Below are 20771 nucleotides of genomic sequence, written 5' to 3'. Positions count from 1 at the left end.
GGAGAGCCCTTTCTCATGATTGTGGGAGAAGGCTTGAGGGTGGGGAAGGCAGCAGAAACGCACCTTCCCCACAGACGATCCAGCTGCCGGGTCTGGGTGGGTCGGGGCACACGGATCATATGCCCAGGCGGTCCACTGGTGCCCCAGGCAGCATGGAGGTGCGGGTGTGGAGACACGTAGTCCCAGCCCCTGGAAACCCCACAATGCACCACATGAGTGTGCAGTGCACTGTGGGAATCCCACCAGTAATGTAAATTTTTTTTTATTTTAATGTGTTTTTATCAATTATGATTTTTATCTTTTTATGAATTTCAAATGTTTATATTTTGTATTATATTTTAATTGTGTACACAATTATGTTATTTTGTATTATTTTTTTTAACTGGGTATTGCCTTGAGATTTTATCTTAGGCAGTACATAAATTCAATCAAGCAATGTCCGAGAGCCCGCTCCTGCACCAGAGTCAACTGGGAGCACATGAGCAGTTAGCCCAAGTTAAGGGCACCCTTGCACCCTTAGCCTCAGCTAACCGGTGGGCTCCGTAGGCGGGTTTGCTGCTGCAGTGCTGGCGGGAGCCACTCAGACCCCACTGGGTCTTACGGGCAGCCAAGCCACAGTCTTGGCTTCTCGTGAGAACAGCCTGGTAGTATCACTGGCCGCTGGCGAGACCTGCTGCAGGAGGGTCAGTGAGGGTGGCGGAATATAACTTCAAATCAAAGCAAACTCACCCACTGCCAGCACCCAGCATCCTACGAGAACCAGTGGCATCCGACCCAGCTTCCAGCAGGGAGGCTGCCCCGCCCCCCACTGGGGTCAGCATGGCAAAACTTGCTGTAACAATCCCTCAAATGGTCCCTTCATGCATGCACAGAGGCCAGCAAAACAGCAGGGTGGGCGGGGGAGGTCTCCCACAGGATGCATCACTGGGAGCTGCTGGTTCCCGTAGAATGCCGGGTACCCGAGGCAGAAGGGTTTGATTTAAAGTTATATTACACCACCACCCCTGTGGTAGGCCTCGCTGGTTGCTACTGCTTAGTATGGAACACCACACTGCTGTACTGGAACTTTGTTAGTCAGGATGTTAACCACTATTTTGAAGCCGGTCTCCTCCCGCCAGGAAATGCCAGGCCACAAAGAGAGCTGTAAACACTAAACTTTAGCATCGGTAGCCAACTCTTTACTGCACAAACCGTGCAACCCTGCTAACTGGGCAAAGAGGCACCTTTTACCGTGGTGATTCTCTTTATTTAGCAGGGGGAGAGTAACTGGCCTTATCCACCCCCAGCACAGTACCTCCAGTGACTGCTACTGGTGTCTATCTTGTTTTTAGAATGTGAGTCCTTTGGGGACAGGGAGCCATCTTATTTCTTTATTATTTCTCTGTGTTAACTGCCCTGAGCCATTTTTGGAAGGGCAGTATAGAAATCGAATAATAAATTAATAATAATAATAATAATAAACCATGCCCATCTGCAGTGGAGAATGGCATGGTGCAGATCAGCACCGCACAGAAAGACTGCCCAGCTCGGGTGTGCAAAGTGTGTTCAGACCTGCAGCTTTGCCCCAAAGCAGGCATACATCCTGATCAGCAGCTCTGGTTCAATGAGCTGCCCCGTAATACTTGGCCTATCACTCTGTGAACAGAATGCTTGAACTGTCAATGAACCACTCCTAGAGGAGCTCAAGCCCTTTGGAAACAAAGCCACTGTTCACAGATGCCCATGTGACAGCTCTGGGAAGCAGGCAGCACGCCTGATGTTTTATCCACACCAGCCAGACACAGCTTAGAGAGTAGCATCTGCCCTGTTACTGCTGAAATGGCAAATGCACACCCACACACTTGCTGCCGTGGCTGGGACTCTTCTGTGCCATACAGCTGTTTCCATAATAAGATTACCTTCCAGGCAGCTTTTCATCTGCACACGGTTATATTGACACTTTCTGTGTTAACACTGAGCACTATGCAACAAGGTCTAAATGGTGCAGAATAAGCCAACTGTTGCACATGGAAATAATTATGACTTGATTTTTCCATTGCAAATGCAGAATCCAATGCCTTTCATGCTCAGGAACATGAGATTCAGCTGGGCCAAGGTTCCCCTTGTCTTTCATTGCAGTCTTTCAATGGATGATTTACTCCAGGCGTTCTCAAACCTGGGTCCTCAAATGTTGTTGGATGACAACTCCCATAATCCCCAGCCATAATGGCAGCCATTGTGGCTGGGGATTATCCAAGTTGTAGTCCAACAACAATTGAAATTTGAGAACCCCTGGTTTACTCAGTTTACCTTTATTCATTTCACACCAAAGGGACTTTGGGGGGGGGTCAAACAGGACTGTGGCAAGGGGGTTAAAGCCCACCTCCCCTCACATTACAGTCCTAATTTGTGGAGGATTGATCCGGCTGCTTTTTACCAAATAAAAACAGGCATGCTAGCCTCCAAAAAAGTAACATCTAGGTTGTTCCTTAGTGTCATCCCACTATACTGGAGATCCCACACTACTGGAGAATTACTGGCTGATCTCAAACATTTCATTTTGAGGCCAGGTACTCAAGAGAGTGGAGGCCATTCAAGTTTTCTTGGATTACACAGATTATCTGGACCCATTTCAATCTAGTGTCAGGTCTGGCTTGGGGGTCACAAACAATGTTTTGGTTGCATTAGTGGAGGTCCTATCTTTCTATGTAAATTGCTTTGGAGACTGTTACATAAGTAGTCATACCACTAGAAGAAAGACCTACACCACCAGGTGGAAAGGAGGAGTGCATGCTTGTTGGTCACATTGGACCTGTTAGAAGTTTTCAATATCATTGGCCATGGTATCTTCTGGGACGCGGCTAGGGGGCATTCTGGTTCCGGTCCTTCCTATAGGGGTGGTTTCAGAAGGTGCCATTGGGAGATTCCTGCTCAGTGCTCTGACTGTTGATGTCAGTCTGAAGTCCCATAGCTATCTACTTTGATCCCCATGCTTTTCAACATCTACACAAAACCACTGGAGAGATTGTCTGAAGATTTGGATGCCATCAACGTGCAGACGACACCCAACTCTGTCTTTATTTTCCACTGTGTACCAAGGAAGTTATTGAGCCAATGTCTGGGAACAGTAATGGACCAGTGGAAGGCAAGCAAACTGAAGCTTAATCCAGACAAGAGAGAGCTGCTCCTGTTCCTTGTCAGAAAAACTGCCCATTAGGGAATAGGGTTTCAGCCAGTGCTGAGACCAGGAAAGCTTGTGGTAGCAAGCATGACCTGTCCCCTTAGCTAAGCAGGGTCCACCCTGGTTGCATATGAATGGGAGACTTGATGTGTGAGCACTGTAAGATATCCTCCTTAGGGGATGGAGCCGCTCTGGGAAGAGCAGAAGGTTCCAAGTTCCCTCCCTGGCTTCTCCAAGATAGGGCTGAGAGAGTTTCCTGCCTGAAACCTTGGTGAAGCTGCTGCTAGTCTGTGTCAACAATACTGAGCTAGATGGACCAATGGTCTGACTCCATATAAGGTAGCTTCCTATGTTCCTAGATGGGGTAGCACTCCTCTTGAAAGATCAGGCCTGTGCTTTGGACCTGGATGCCCAGATCTTAACTGTGGCCAAAAGCACATACCAACTTCAGTTAGTATGTCAACAATCCATGTCCCTGGACAGGCTGGATCTGAGACAGTGAGATTCTAGGGTTTTGCATATACATCTACTACTGAATGTCAGATAGGAGGAAACATAGGTTACAACATATTGTGCATGTATAAGAGAGAGATGCTATTTGTATATTACTTTATGTACTCACATGTTTTGCCTACTTCATGTACATTTCTACAAGAAATAAAGCTACAAGCAGGTGGCCGTAGCTGCAACAAGTGCACACATGTATAAGCTGTGCTTCTCTGAAAGAGGACAGTGATTATTTTGTACAAAAATGCATCCCTCCCTTCCGACACAGAATGTGTGCTTTGCAATGAAATATCTGTAGCCCAGTACAGCAGGTCATAGAAGAAACTCTAGCTGAATTCTAATGGAGGGGAAGTTTATATGGAAGGTGGTGCTGATCCAACCATCTTCACATGCAGCAGCTGGAGCCATGTATGCCTAACCCTGTAGAATAAGCTGCTCAGCTGTTTGGAAGGGGCAGGGCACCAAGTTGGCTAAATCCAGCTCTTTGCACCCTCTTGAACAGATGACTGCAATTCTACAGGGAGGCTATGCTACTGCCCCAGCTGCTGCACCCATCTGGGGAATTCTTCACTTAGCACTTGTTTATGTATATATCCCCCTATCCAATTAATGATACATGCAAGGGAAAATTAGTGCCTGCTTAGTCATAGCAGCCCTATTGGCAAACCTTATTCAGAGCAGCCAGACCTGAGTTCTGCTAGTCACAAGGAAGGCAAGAGGTAGGGATGGTGCCAAAATGTCCGGTACTTCTCCTCCTGGTCTATCAAGTCCTACCTAGCCCACTGCAGGCACTGGAGACAGGCTCTTCGACCCTTGCTAACTGGGTAAAGAGGCACCTTTTAACGTGGTGATTCTCTTTATTTAGCAGGGGGAGAGTAACTGGCCCTATCCACCCCCAGCACAGTACCTCCAGTGACTGTTGCTGGTGTCTATCTTATGTTTCTTTTTAGATTGCATGCCCTTTGGGGACAGGGAGCCATCTTATTTGTTTATTATTTCTCCATGTAAACTACTTTGGAACCTTTTGTTGAAAAGTGGTATATAAATATTTGTTGTCGTTGTCTTAGAGAAGGTGTAGGCAACCTGGACTCTTTGGCTGTTGTTTAACTCCCATCACCATCCCTGGCCAAAATAAATTGTGATTGGGGATGATGGGAGGAGTTGTTCCAACAACAGCTAGAAAGCCAAAGGTTACCTAGAGGAGATCTTAGAAGATCTAGAGCTCTTAGAGGGACTTGAGGGTCTTATTTTGGGGAACCCCCATTCTGGGATTTCTCCAGGCTCTGGGCTGGTCCTGCCTCCTCGAGAACAGATCTGGAGGGACTACTCAGAGCATGGGTCACAACACTACCCTTTTCAAGTATCTCTACTGCTGCTCTAGAACTCAGATCCTATAATCTCTCTCTTGGAATATAAGACACCATTTCTATGGGACTCATCCAATGAATGAGACTTACTCACTTGAGAAGTGACCACTGTGGTTCTCTCTGGGGCAGAGATGGACAACTGTGCTGCAGTAGCAGGGGTTGGCCTTTTTTCTGCTTTTTGCATATGTGCCAATGACTAATTTGAGCACAAGGCTAATCACAGTCAGTGGCACAGAGCCTGGGTGGCTGGCAGCTCTCTCTTTAACCAAGTTTCACGAAGCGTATGAAATGCACTCAGGAGAAGAAACAGGAAAAGGACCAAGAGTAAAATGTCATGTGGAACCAAGCTTGCAGCGCTAAGTGGAGCTCGGATAAATGAATCCGTCAAGAAAATACTCCTGACCCTATAATGCACAGCGCTGGAGTAATTGAAAGGCACCGGCAAGAATGGCAGGAGGTAGAGAGGACATTGGCTCTTTACTTTGAGAGAGCATCAGAGATTGGAAATAAACTGAGCACAGGGGGCACAACGCATAAGGGCTCAGGACCTTTGCCTGGAGGATTTTTAGGGCAGGTTCCCAGAGACAATAGAACTGGCTAATCAATAATCACCACACTTCACACATTTCAACAGTTCAAAGCACTTCAGATATATTGGCTTAGTAATCCATACAGAAGCCTGGAGAGGACAGACAGGATTATCCTCACATTGCAAGCCTGGAGCTGAGATAATGACAGGCTAGTTTAAAAAATGGAGGAGTAGGAGAGACTGCAAGTGGAGACGCCACAATCCACTGCTGATCTGCTAAGGGCCAATCTGGCACCCTCAGGCAAAAGGAACATAGGAAGCTGCCATATACTGAGTCAGACCATCGGTCTATCTAGCTCAGTATTGTCTTCACAGACTGGCAGCAGTTCTCCAGGGTTGCAGGTGGAGACAGTCTCAGCCCTGCCTGGAGATGCCAGGGATTGAACCCGGGACTTTCAGCATGTAAAATATGTGCTCTATTGCCAAACTACAGCCTACCCCGAATAAAAGCTAGTGAAGAAGTGCTGGAAACAAGTATCTTAAGAACTATCCAAGACATTATTGGATATCATATTCCCTGTGGATCCTACCATTGTTCTTTTGGGACATTTGTGAAGAGAAAACACCAAGTAATGGTGAGCTATATGTGAATAGCTGCTCAAAAATTACTTGCAAAAGGATAGAGAACTGCAAAACTAGCATCGATAGAGGCGTGGAAATAGAAGACTCAGGTACTCCAATAATGAAGCAATTCGCTTGTTACAAAACACCTTTGAGAAGAAAGAATCCAGACAATAGATGCTTTCTCAAAGAACCAAAATCTGTTTACCAGATAATGGAATCCGACTATGCTTAGAGGGAATATGGTACAGAAGGTATTAGCCTTGGTTTGATTCTCTAAAAGCTCAACAGAATATTCAGTTTCAAGGATGATTTTTGTCCTTTATCTGCAAATGCTATTCTGTACATCGTTTTAATTAAATTCCTTGATGAAAAAAATGTCAGGAAATTGCTCACGTCTTCTGTTTTTCTTATTCATTGAAATACAGCCATGAGATGTGTCTGAATTTAACCAAAGCCATAGTGGAGGGAAGAGATGTTTAACTGTTTCCATCCAGGTTTGTTTTTCCACTCAGCAGACCCCAGATGCTTTTCTCCCTTCAGGGAAATGGTACAGGGACCCTATCTTTTCCTGCAAACATGAAAAAACAGCTGGGGAGGGCAATTCTGGTTGGAAATAACAGCCCACCAGGAAAGGGCTTAGCATCTTCTCCCTCAGCCAGTGTTCCCTCTAACAGGGATCCCCAGATGTTGTTGACTACAACTCCCAGACTCCCCAGCTGCAATAGCTTTTGCTTGGGGATTATGGGAGTTGTAGTCAACAACGTCTGGGGATCCCTGTTAGAGGGAACACAGACCTCAACCCTTGTTCCAAGCAAGTCTGCAACCCCTCTAGAGGCATTTCAATACAGATATATGTTGGGGGACTACTCATGCATCACCTGTGCCTTATCTTGTGTGGCTCTACCTAGACTATGCCAGCTGCCAATCAAACTCATATAGATTTCACTCATAGTGTACACACAGGCCCCAATCCAGCTGTGGATCTAAGCAATAGCTGTGGCTAGACACATGCAATTTGGACTATTTTCAGATACTCAGCAATTGCAAGATGGAAGGGGGGAAAATGGGGAGTCTTTTGAAATCCGCTCCTGATCAGCATTCTCACCCTTGGAAGAAATGCAGGATACAAACATTTTAAAAAAATGTGGGCATTTCAGTCACAATCCTGATCTCCATAAGAACAGCTCTGCTGGAACAGGCCCTGGGCCTATCTAGCCCAGCATCCTGTTTCACACAGTGACCCACCAGATGCCTCAGAGAAGGCAAATGCTGAGGGTATGCCCTCTCTCCTACTCTTGCTCCCCTGCAACTGGTACTCAGAGGCATCTTGCCTCTGAGCCTGGAGGTGGCCCATAGCCCCCAGACTAGCAGTCATTGATAGAGCTGTCCAATCCCCTTTTCCAGTGTCCAATCCAAGCTAGTACAATAGTGTGTTGTAGGTTCTGTTGAGCTCTATAGTACTTAATGCACATATTCACAATTGTGGCAATCGGTTCTGAAACAGTCATTTCCCCCAGCATGTTTCATTTGAAAATCTGTGCTTCTTTTATATAAAAGAAGCAGCAATAGGGTAAGGGGAGGGGGAGGAAGCATTACAAACAAGCCTCATTGCTGTGTGTTGTAGTGGTTAGAGTGCTGGATTAGGGTGCGGAGACTCCAGTTCAAAATTCCATTCAGCCATGAAGCTCGCTGGGTGACTCTGGGCTTGCTTACCTCTCAGCCTAGCCTATCTCACTGGACTGTTGCAAGAACAAACATAAGCATGTACACCACTCTGGGCTCATTGGAAGAAGAGGAAGATCTAGATGTAAATAAATAAGAAGTTCTCATAGCAGCACCACTAACTTGAAAATGGCAATTTCCCTTACACTTAAAAAGAATACACATTGCAACTTCTGGGTGCCACACATCTGGATTTCTGTAACGCATCATGTCAACCTGCCTCCCAAAAGCTATCATTTTCAGAATTGTATAAGTTACAGCTGGGAACAGTTATGTATACAACGGTGGCCACTGCTCCTGGTATTAGTATGATCATGCCCAACATCCATAAAGCACTTTCAAGTGTTCAGAGCACTCCATGCATACGATCTTGTTCTAATTCTTACAACGACCCTACAAGGCGAGTGTTATTCCAAGATTGCAGCTGGGATGCCGAGATTGAGTGGCTTGCTTAAGACCAGCTAATAAGCTAATGACAAAGATGAGGTTCAAGCCAAGGACTTCCTGATCTATAACTCCACTACTATGCAACATCAGCTCTCTCTCACACAATATACTGATACATAGCCTCTCACTGATGTGCTATTAGTGTATTGGGGCTCATCAGCACAATCTCCATGCCACTGATTACCATGGCTTCACAGGTTTTGCAGACGTGCAGGGTAAGATCCTGAGATCTCAGGACAGCATGCACACAAATTAATTAAATCATGTCTATATGTCTTCATTTGTCTGAATGGATATAGATTGTGAGCCCTTTCGGGGACAGGGATCCATCTTATTTATTTATTATTTCTCTGTGTAAACTGCCCTGAGCCATTTTTGGAAGGGCGGTATAGAAATCAAATAAATAAATAAATAAATAAATAAATAAATAAGGTTTGGTGGAGAGGAAAGCAGAGTGCTAATGTATAAAGATCAAGAATATATTAACAACCATGTCAGAATCTGTAACCATATACTGAACAAGCAACAGCTTTTACAGAACAATTTCTCAACTACCCAAAGCACCATTCGAGACTTCCCACGGAATGAGCAAAACCAATATTCACAATACAACCTTTTTAAAAAAGCAATTAAAAAAGGACACAAGTGGCAGCATCAAGCAGGAGTTCTCGAACTTGGGTCCACATATGTTGTTGGACTACAACTCCCATCATCCTAAGCCACAATGGCAGAAGTATCAGGGGACCATAGGAGTTGTAGTCTGGCAACATCTGAGGGCCCAGGTTTGGGAAACCCTGGCATAAAGAATAGATCAAATAAGGCAAACAATGTGATAGCTAAGCAGGCCTGGCTATTGGCCACTGTGGCTGGGGATTATGGGAGTTGTAGTCCAAAAACAGCTAGGGGGCCCAAGTTAAGCAGGCCTGCCATATACCATAGATCTCATTACACAGCAGGGACCTTCCAGTTGACCAGAAGGGATGTGAGGGGTAGGGGAGACTCAGATGGGACCAGGCAACCCCCAAGGTGAAACAGATCCACATCTTATAGAGTCTTAACCAGCATGTTGAACTGAGCCTTGAAACTTATGAACATCTTGTTGTGCATAAGTTGCCACTACATGAAGGATTTAAAGCAGTCTTCACATGGTGGCTGTTGCCTGCGCATTGGGTCTCAGTAGATGCAAGCAAGCCAAGTAGTGAAAGCAAGGAAACAAACATTGGGTCACCCAAGTATTGTTTCGATCAACAGATTGACACAGGTTTGTGGCTGTATTAAATGCAAAGCTGGTACATACAATGAGAATAATTTTCTCTACCATCTGAACAAGTGGCTAGGAATACAATATATTTTAATACTGTAAGTTGTGAGTCATACACCACATGATCAGCCAATCACCTGTTACCAATATGTTGGAGAGTGGTGACAAAACTGTATTGACACTGGCTACAAGCCAGAGGAGTTCCTTGGGGCTTGCCCTGCAGGGTTTAGATTCCTCCCAATAAGACTGGGATTTTCAACAATATCACACAATTGTGGTGTGTTTTTTTTAAATTACTCCAGGTTTCAAAAGTGGCTTATCAAGTGGCATAGCAACCACTGCTACAACCACTGCTTCCTCTAAGGTGTGCACATGCTCACAAGTTGTTGTTTTTAAATGTCCACTCAGTTAATGTTAGGTCCCGCTCAGGTTGAATCAGGAAGGCCCCACTCTGAATGCAGGTGCGCACACACTGCCTAGATACTGCTGCCCAGAACAAAATCCATTCTGCACAGAGGTGAAAACAATGAGAGGGAACACTGCTGCTAAGTCAGGCAAGTCTCTTGACTGTGGCCAGTGTGGTCCTCAGAGGCCATGTTTGGAGCATTTCAACAGATGAAGCTGCCTAATACTGAGTCACACCATCTAACTGGCCCACCTAGCTCAGTATCACCTGCACTGATGGAGCAGTGGCCTCCAGGGGTCTTTCCCAAACCTAAAGTATCAAAGACTGAACCTGGGGCCTTCTAATGCAAAGAATGTGCTCTACCAAGTGTCCCACCCCCTTTCAACAAATATTGTAATTGTTACAATCAGATGTACTTAAAATTCTATTTAAACCAACTTGCAATTCATATAGCAGCTGTTTTAATTACAATGCACTAGAACTTCCTTTGATCATTGGAAGTATATGTGATGGACTGGATGCCTTTACAACTTTCTCCCTTTCTCTCCTTCTAGCAGCCTGATCCCAAGCATATTATATAGAACTAGCTGATCTGGCACAAAGCATCTCTTCATTTCATCTCCCCACCCCCACCCCCACTTCAGCCCCAATCCGTTCTCCCCCCTTCCAGTCCACTTTCTTTTACCGCCCTCCAGCGGCACTCTCCCTCCTCGCCTGCTGGCCTGGCTGCCTCTTTCCCTCCCCACCCGCCGGCCAGCCTGGCCACTGTCCGCCTGCCCATCCCCACTGCTATCTGGCAGCTGCTTGCGAACTCTCACGAGAGCTGCCACACATGGGATTAGCGAAAGGTACATACGTGTGTGTGTGCGTATGTGTGTGGATAGAGAGAAAGAGAGAGAGCACACGTGCAACGGGTACGTATGCCACTGAAAATGGTTCAACTTATTTTCAAAGAATGCATTTATTTAAACTTGATCATGCAGGTCCATTTGTTATGGCAAACTTCTTAGCAGCTCCATATATTGGTATGATAAAATGGGACTGAGCCTGAGGTGCTGAATGGATAGCTCCCTTTCACTTGAGACGACTAGTCACGCTTCACTTTTTAAAAGATTCAGAAGCCAGAAAACCCAGACGCTTGTTAAACGGGTCTTCATTAAGAAGCAATTGCCTTTCTACCATTTTAGTCTAATTTAGTATATTGACACCTATTGGAGCATGTTTGCCAATATAAGAGAAATAAAGAGGCAACTTTGGATCTCACCAATGTATAATCACCCAAAGGGAAGGGAAGAATGGAGAATGCAAGAATTAGTGCCATCAGACTCAGGGTTTCTTTGGGTAGTAGGGGTGAAAATTCTGTACAAGGCAATTTACATAAATCACTGCGTTCAAACTGGATCCAAGCAATGTGGTGCTCAGAAGTGAGGCTATAGCTCAATGGTAAGATACATGCTTAACATGGACAAGGTCCCAGGTTTGATTCCTGGTAACTCCAGGTAGGGCTGGGAAAGAGCCGTCCAAAATCCTGCAGGGCTGTTGCAGAGACTTCTGAGCCACATGGGCTTAAAGTCTCCAACTCATGATAAGGCAGTTTCAAATGAAAGGATTAGAGTGTTTAGTTGACTTCCCTCTCCAAGAGCAGTGACTGTCATTCAGTTTTACACACAGAAGGTCCCAGGTTCAATCTCTGGCATCTCCTGGTAGGGCTAAGAAGGAACACCACTGGAAACCCTGAAGAGCCACAGTGAGTCAGTATAAGCAACTCCAAATCAGATGGGTCAGTGACAATACTATATAGAAAGCAGTTTCATTAAGACTGCTTTTTCCTAGCAGAGAATCTGGCTTTAAAATAAAATAAAAAGATTTGACTTCTTGATTCTTGGGCTGGATCGGGATTAGGTAATGATGGAAAAGGCCCACCAAGAGTGGAAAGCTCACCAAGAATCACTTCTGTCAAGGTGCATCTTTCCTCTTACCAACAGAAGGGAATTTCCACCGAGTCCTGTGGCCGAGAAGCCACTTCCCTCACTCACAGGTGGAGATCCCGCCTGCTTGCAGTAGTTATTGAGTGACGAGACAAAGGAAGAGGTTCTTAACGCACCCCGGGGTTGAGCTAAGAGATTTACTTATATCCCACCTTTCTTTCCTCATACAACTCAAGGCAGTGGACATGGGATTCCCAGTCTCCCATCCAGACACCGACCAGACCTAACCCTGCTTAACTCCAGCAAGGTGGCTGCATCGTTTGCCTTCAGGCCATACCCCGAGACGAGGATTCCCTTCCTGCCACTTCCAATTCACCCGTTCCAGAGTGATCTTTCTCCACCCACCCACCTCGCTCCAGACAAGGGCTACTTGCAACAGACCAAAAAAAAGCCAGCTACTTGGCAACATCGAGTAGCCGCCTCCCAAAGCCGCGCTGCCTCGGTCTGCCTACCCCAGCGCACCCGCTTCCTTTCCTCCCGCGGAGAAGCCAAGCCAGGCAGCAGGCTGACCCTTCACTCGCCTGCCAGCCCGGAGTGACACACAAGCCGCGGGGAATGTTCGCGGTGAAAGTGACCTCATTTCGCCTTGGGAAGCGGATCCCAATCAACCGACCTTTGATGCCAGCTCCGGTTAGCCACGCGTCAAGGCTCCCGCGGGCGGGGGGGGGAATGGGAGGGGGCACGCGCGCGAGGAAGAGGAGGCAGGGTGGGGAGGAAAGGCGGCGGGTCTCCTCGAGCCTTCCTCAGTCCGCCGGCAGCGCAGGGAGGAAGCGGCGAGAAGAGGGTGGGGTGCGGGGGGGGCATCCATCTGTCTCCGGCTCACACGCCTCGCGGGCGTCTCTCCTTGCCCCAAGGAGATGCGGAGCGCCCTGGATCTGCACTGAGCGGCGAGGCAGCCGAGCAGGAGGGCGGCTGGGAGGCACGCGGGGGCTTACCTTGAGGAGGAAAACAAAGAGCCAGAGGCGGCAGCAGCAGCGGCTCATCGGGGCGCTGCTCCTTCCTCCCCGGGCGAAGTCCCTGGTCATTGGCGGAGAGGGGACCGGCCGGGAGCAGAGCCGCGACGCCGCCCTGATCGCCAGCAGCGCCCGGAGGGGAGCCTCGCTCGCTCGCTCGCTCTGCCTGCAGAGGGATCCGGAAGGTGGGCTTTCAGCGCCGGGCGTCCCAAAACTGCTGCTAACAATGGCGAGCCGGCTTGTCTCGCTGCTGCAGCAGCAGCAGCCGCCTCAGAGGCGCAGCGGCGCAGCCTGCCCGTCTCGCCGGAGACCCATCTTTCCCCTCGCACTCCTCCGGGACGATAGAAGGCGCCGGGCTTCTCCCGTCCTACTCTCCCCTCCTCACCACCCCCTCGATCGCAGCTCCGGTGGATGGTGGCAAGGGCTGGCGGGGGGATCGGCGCTGGCAAGGCGCTTGCCTACTCGCCGCCGCCTTTCCCTCCCGGAGGAGTGGCCGCGTGGTCCTAGTCAGCAAGGCGCCGCCGTCCGCCCTGCCCTGCTGCCGCTCGCGGAATGAATGGGGAGCTTTCATTCCAGACGCGCCAGAGGAAACTGACCAGGAACCGCCTTCCGCCGCCTTGCTCGCTTTCTGCTTGGCGGGCCCCGCCCTTTTATCCCCGCCCACTTTTCGCTCCACCCTCCCCAGACCCTGCTCGCCCGCCACTATCCCCCGCCCCACACACACAGCAGCTTTCGAATGCTCTCGCTAAGCTCCGTGATCTTCACTATTTTTCAATCCGGGGGCCACTTTGGCTAACAACTTTCCACCTGCGGCCATTTCCCAGTCTGCTGACCTCTGCACACATTGCACTTTCCCCAGTGGGAGGAAAAACAGGGCCCTGTCAAGCCTCAGCTTCATCTTGGAAGGTGTGCCTTGACTTCTGGGAAGTGTAGTCCTTCCAGATTTCCAGATGCACCTTCCAAGTTGGCACTGGGGCTTGACAGGGCTCCGTTTCCATAAAAGGAGTCTTACCAGTGCTGGGGAGATCTCACTGTGGGTATGGTCGCCACTGCATTGTGCCAGGGAAGCTGTGTGGAGTTTGGGGCTTCAGCCTAAACTTTGCACAAGCCTAATAAACAATAAGTCAGGGAGACCCACTTAGGGTTGACCGGGCTTTGCAAGGCTCCTGGGCTTTGCAATGAAGAATACTCCCCTAGCTTTTTTGCCAAGTTATTATTCCCAAGATAGAAGAAGCAAGACAGAACAAGCATTGACGCTTTTGAACTTTGGTGCTGGAGAAGACTTTTGAGGATACCATGGACAGCCAGGAAAACAAAGCAATGGATCATAGAAGAAATCAATCCAGAATTTTCACTCCAGGCACAAACTATCATACTTTGGACACATTATGTGAAAACCCAGCTCCCTTGAGAATTCCATAATGCTTGGAAAAGTTGAAGGGAAGAGGAGAATAGGGTGACCAGCAGCAAGATGGATGGACTCATTTACAACAGCAGTGAATGCACCACTGGGAGACCTTCAAGGCCAAGTTGAAGACAGATCATCCTGGAGAGAATCTATCTATGTGGTCACCAAGAGTCAACATCAACTTGACGGCACATAACCAATCAATCAATTATTCCCACCCCGTCCCAATGCAACACCCTTCATTGCAAGGCCCAGGAGCCTTGCAAAGTCTTTATGTCTTCACCCACACAGCTCAAATCCACAAAAGCTTCTGCTACTATATATTCTGCTACTATCTTCTAGGTGCTACAAGACACCTTTGTTGTTTGTGTTGCCACAGCCTCTGGAAATGATCACATCAATCCTTTTACTACTACTACTACTATTTTAAAGATAGCAATAATATATGTGAGTATAATTGAAAAAGCGAAAAGAAGAAAAGAAAGATCCTCTAAACATAACATTAACATTATAAGATACAACCTACCTAGGAAAAAAGAAAGCCGCCAGGGGAGGGGGGAACCAGTTGAAATGGTAACAAGGAATACATGTCAGTTACCCAAAGACGCAGTTCAGAAGTAAATTTGTCTTTCCAGCGCTGTATTATAATCCCTTTGATGACTACCCCCACCAAGTATAAAGAATCAATCATTCTTGATGCAATGCTAGATTCCATATGCTGGGGATGTACCCCAACAAAGCATGAATGTCCTTGACAGTCAATGATAACACCTTATGGATTTCAAGCCAAAATGGTGCAATAATGGACAGGACCAAACCATATGTGTAAGTGTATCCTCATAAGGATTACACCTCTGACATCTAGAAGTCTGCAACCATCCCTTGTTAAACATTCTCTGAGGTGTCCAGTAAGAGTGGAATAAAGCTTTCTACTGTATTAGTCTCATTTTGAGATCCAAAGAAGTATGTTTCGCTGCCTTCTAAGCAACCTGCCATTGATTTAATAAGATCAAGTATTCAAGATCATTGTTCCAAAGATCTCGGATATAATAAATATCAATCATCAATATCAATCATCAATAACTTTAAGCTTCTGATAGAGCAAAGTTATAGGCTTAGGGGCATCCAATAGATGTTCCAGGTCTAATAATAGAAATGGAGTTTCAGAATAATAGAAATGGAGTTTCTGAAATGGAGTTTCAGATGGAGTTTTGGTCCTGATGCAATTGCATCAAGACCAAAGAGCAGTGATAGTAAATGTTTTAGCTGAATAAAATGCCAGCTAGCATTTAAAGATAAATCAAACTCAGCTCTCAATGTGTCAAAAGATCTAAAAGCAGCTTCAGACAAGATCAATTGATCTAGTGTAATGACCTTGTGCAAGGCCCAGTTAGCCCAATAAAAAGATTTACAGGCAATCTTCAAATGGATTCTCCCACAATGTAAGCTTTTCATGCTGGAAAGGATTGAAACCATATCTAGAACCCAAAAATCTCTCTAAGGATATTTCAGATGGGCAGTGGCATCTTAAAGCTTCTGTTACCCAATGCAGGGTGCTCAATTCTACTCCCCCTTTGTGCATGTTCTCCTCCCCCTCCCTCCCCCTTTTTAAAAAGCAGAAGTAGGAGGGAATCCTGCCACCTTGCTGGTACCCCCAATAGTCTGCTGCCTGAAGTGACTGACTCACCTTGCCTCATGAAAGGGCCGCCCCTGCAGATGGGGAGGAGGACCAAGGTGTTGAGCCATATATCTTCACATGAAAGATGTTGTGATGGGATGGGGGTTACTCTATGCTTTCCTGGGATTTACCCTCTGTAGAGAGATTGCTCTGAGTTTAGGAGCACACCACTCCTTCAAGGGAGGCTGCCAGCAGTTGAAGACTGATCTATAGCCACTGACCAGGCTTAGGTGCGGCTTCAACAACCTAGAACTGTTTGGCTCGGGACTTACAGGCACTGTATAGCCGGAGTCCACACAACCCACCTCTAGACAATAATATATTAATATAAAAACAACTCATCAGTAGTGCATGACCTTACAAGGCACACCGGGCACCCTCCAGAACCTTTTAAATCAGATTGAAGCCACTTCTTAAGTATATGAAATTGATTAAGAAATAAGGGTTGCACACACAATAAGGAATTTGGGGAAATAGGGGCAATTGGCAGACAGGAATTCAAAAGAAAATATAAAAACATTAACTAACTAGCACTCTGTTTTACCTTAGTCTAGCAGTAGGCAGATCCTTGGCTGAGAGAGTATTAATCTCTGCAGCTTCTCCCTCTCTGGACATTAGTAGCAGCTAAGGTGACATGGTGCCTGGTTATTGTAGTGCCTGGTTACCCATGACTGTAAAGGTAAAGTGTCCCATCCAGTCAGTTTTGACTCCTGGTGACCACAGAGCCCTGTGGTTTTCTTTTGGTAGAATACAGGAGGGGTTTACCATTGCCATCTCCCATGCAGTACGAGAGGATGCCTTTCAGCATCTTCCTATATCACTGCTGCCCAATATAGGTGTTTCCCATAGTCTGGGACACATACCAGTGGGGATTCAAACTGGCAACTTCATGCTTGCTAGGCTGGTGACCAAATGATGGGCTTCTTGGCACCTAGTTTATAGTGATTAAAGAGAGGCAAGGCTTAACCATTCTTCCAGAGATAGACAGTTCTGGGATCCAGTGAAAAGAGCCAGAGCATCTCTGAGGTAATGCTGGCCTTAGACCAATCCAGGGTAGAGGATTTCCTTCCAAACTGGAGGTTCCTCCTCCTTAATGGGTCTGAACTTACATGTCTCAAGGCAGATCTGGTTTGAACTAATCACCTATTGTGGAAAAGGGTTCAAGACTCTAGCTTAATGGCTCTGTCCCTTCAATGAGGAAAGCCAGGATTGATTCAGTAACAAAAGGGAGGAATGTTCCCCATTCAGAGCACTCAGGGTGGAGTGAAGTATCAGGCACACTTGAGCTAAGATCAGAGGTGCCCTTAGGTAATTTTGGAGCATGGACCTAAAAGCCTTTGGAGGCCCACCCCCACCACCTGCTGCAAGTTAAGCATCATCCCAGCCAGTGTGGTGTAGTAGTTAGAGTGCTGGACTAGGACCAGGGAGACCCGAGTTCAAATCCCCATTCAGCCATGAGACTTGCTGGGTGACTCTGGGCCAGTCCCTTCTCTCTCAGCCTAACCTACTTCACAGGGTTGTTGTGAGGAGAAACTCAAGTATGCAGTACACTGCTCTGGGCTCCTTGGAGGAAGAGCAGGATATAAATGTAAATATAATAATAATAATTAATAATAATAATTAATAACCCCCCCTCTCACACACACACACCCCATGACACACACAGCATTGTTAACACATGGGTTCTTGGGGGCACGAACAGCAAGTGGATTCACAGGAATGTAAGACTATAAAACAGGTCTATTTGTGCCAATATGCATTAGTAGACACATTTCAACATGCAACTTTACATATTCCCATCCCACAAATTTCTTTCCCCACTGCCCCCTCTGTTTCTAAAGCAGAGGCCATGCTCAGCTGCCCAGCGCAGATCACAGCCATGTTCAGCTGCCCGGTGCAGTGCGGGCCAGCGGCACAGCACAGTGTGGCAACCTTCCCTCCCAGGACAAACGATAGAGGATTTGGAGGGCCCCAGGAGGTGTGGAGGCCCTGGACTTCAGCCCCAAAGTCCAGCAGCAAGAGCGCCTCTCTGGCTAAGAAGGAGATCTCTGTTTCATCACAGATATGCTTGAAGCTGCTCTTCGAAGGAAAGCAGAAAAGGGTGAATCGCCTAGGTCTGCTGGGAGGGAATTCTATATTATTTATTTATTATTTACATGTATATCCCGCTCTTCTTCTGAAGTGCTCAGAGTGGTGTACATGGTTATTTTTATCCTCACAACTCTGTGAGGAAGGTTAGGCCGAGAGATACAGGACTGGCCCAGAGTCACCCAGTGAGTTTCATGGTTGAATGGGGATTTGAACTCGGGTCTTCCTGGTCCTAGTCCAACACTCTAACCACTATGCTATGTGTAGAATATATGCTGCCAATATGTTTCTGGGGGAAGTACAAAGTGCTGGTTATTACCTTTAAAGCCCTGAATGGCTAAGGTTCTGCTCACCTGAGAGACAGGGGTATAGCAAGGTTGGAGTGGGCCCAAAGACAAGATTTTAAAATGGGCCCCCCCGACTGAAGCTCAGCTCATGAAGTAAAGAAATCTTAAATGAGGCTGAATAGTGGTAACAAAAAGCGCGCGCACACACACACACACACACCCTATGTGCCACAATAGAACATCATCCTAACTTATTTTTTAAAATGTTTTGTAAATTGTGGATGATGCAAGTCATTTAATGCTACTAGAGAAAGACATGCAGTTCTGGTAGCTCCAGGTCTTAACACTCACATCAATTCCAGAGGATGAATACAACTGAAGGAAGCCCGGGCGGGTGTGATGGTGGGGAAGTAAGTCATGTGACTTGCCTCGGGGGGGGGGGCAAGGCAGTAGGCCCCCAGACAACTGTCTCCCCTTACCCTATTATAGTTACGCCCCTGCTGAGAGAGTTCCTTTTTCTACATGATCCCCACTTCTTATTAAAACCATCAGGAGGGGTCCATCTTCGGGTGCCACCAGTTCATCTGGTGACGACCTAGGATCAAGCCTTCTCAGTTGTCACCCCTAGGTTGTGGAACATGCTCCCCATGGATATAAGAGGATTATCTTTCTTGGAAGTGTTCAATCAGGAGAGCTTTAAAGACTCATCTTTTTAGCCTGGCTTTAAATGATATCTAGTTTTAATTTCAATGAGTTTTAAACTGGTTTAAATGTTGTTGTTGTTTTTAATTTTAATTGTTTTATTATGTATTTTAAATTTTATTTTAATGTCAACTGCCCTGAGCCACTTTAGGAAGGGTGGTATACACACTGAATGAATGAATGAATGAATGGTAAAGAGCAGCAAGGGAAAATGCATGGAATCATTTCCAGGAGCTGGAGACCGTCACTTAGCTAAGGGTGGTAGAACAGAAGAAGCACAGATCACTGGTAGGTATATATAAGGTCATGAAGGTAGAGTGGTGAAGAGTGGTGGTTGTGTGGACAGGACTGTGGATAGGAAGCCAGTGGAAATGTCAGAGCTGAACCACAGAAAGCCATCAAGCCCGAATCAAGAAAGACTGTCAACCACACCCTGATCAAACATTTTCAAGACAGGATAACAAAGTGAAACAGGACGTTTTTATTTTGCTTACTGGTGAGGAAGTCCAGTGGCCAGGCTAGGTGGGAAGAGTCACTCCAGTACCCGGTACCCTTTCATTGGTCAGGGAAAGGCCCAACTTTGGACCAAGACCAGTGGCAGCTCAAGAACACCTCGAGGCTGAGGCAAGGTGCCAATTGCTGCCCCTCCTTTTATCCCCAGTGGTGGCAGCAGCAATAGCTGCCACTTGATTCCATGTGCACAGTTGTGCATGGACACACACCCCACAACCACCTCCTCTTTTGCAGAAGCAATCGCCAACTACTGCATGATACACAGCACTTGCTTTATACAGCATCTCCAGTGCCCTTTTCTCATTTCCTGTTTTGCACTTCCTCTCCCCTTCTCATTACCAGGCCAGCAGCAAATGAGGCATGAGGCAGCAGCAGGGAGGAAGAGGAGGAGGGCTGATTGTGGGGATGGTAGAAGGTGATGCAGTGCTGGCATCTTGTCATCCTGCTAGCATAACATAAGAACAGCCCTGCTGGATCAGGCCCAAGGCCTATCTAGTCCAACATCCTGTTTCCCACAGTGGCCCACCAGATGCCTCTGAGAAGCCTACAGCAAGAGGTGAGGGCATGCCCTCTATCCTGCTGTTGCTCCCCTGCAACTGGTATTTGGAGGTAACTTGCCTCTGAGACCTGAGAAACCCATAGCCACCAACTAGTAGCCATTGATAGACCTGTCCTCCATGAATCTGTCTAAGCCCCTTTTAAAGCCATCCAAGCTAATGGCCATCAGCACATCCAGTGGCAGAGAATTGCCTAGATTAATTATGCACTGTGTGAAAAAGTACTTCTTTTTGTAGTTCCTAAATTTCCTGGCCATCGGTTTCATGAGATGTCCCCTGGTTCTAGTGTTGTGAGAGAGAGAGAATTTATTTCCCTCAACAATTTGCCACCTGAGATGACTGCCTCGCCTCACCTTATGAAATGAACCCTCACCTCACCCAAGACAGCTGTCGGGTTCCTGGTTCTAAAAGCCCTGATAGCTCCTGATTATAGGGATTTAGGGGTGGGGGGGACCACATGGGATGAGTGGTAAGAAGGATGGTTGATTTTGGCAATTTTTAACTAGAGAAGGGTTCTGAAGTGTGATAACAGAAGGCCAGAGGGGATAAGGCTGCAGTAGTCAAGATGGGAGAT

At 47.0% G+C, this 20771-nt stretch overlaps 1 protein-coding gene across 1 annotated transcript in view; it reads right to left on the bottom strand.

The window, feature by feature from the left end:
• The window catches only part of PTPRO (protein tyrosine phosphatase receptor type O), a 212254-nt gene extending 198695 nt beyond the window's left edge, over window positions 1-13559 (bottom strand). The window contains exon 1 of the mRNA XM_053257391.1: window positions 12947-13559. Within this exon, the coding sequence (XP_053113366.1) occupies window positions 12947-13036 (90 nt within the window). The 5' untranslated portion in view covers window positions 13037-13559. The remainder of the gene's footprint in view (window positions 1-12946) is intronic.
• Between the last annotated feature and the right edge of the window lie 7212 nt (window positions 13560-20771).

This window comes from Hemicordylus capensis, chromosome 5, assembly GCF_027244095.1.
Source record: "Hemicordylus capensis ecotype Gifberg chromosome 5, rHemCap1.1.pri, whole genome shotgun sequence".
In the NCBI taxonomy this organism is placed as follows: Eukaryota; Metazoa; Chordata; class Lepidosauria; order Squamata; family Cordylidae; genus Hemicordylus; species Hemicordylus capensis.
The sequence above is the reverse complement of the archived record's forward strand: the minus strand, read 5'-3'. Positions and strand labels throughout refer to the sequence as shown.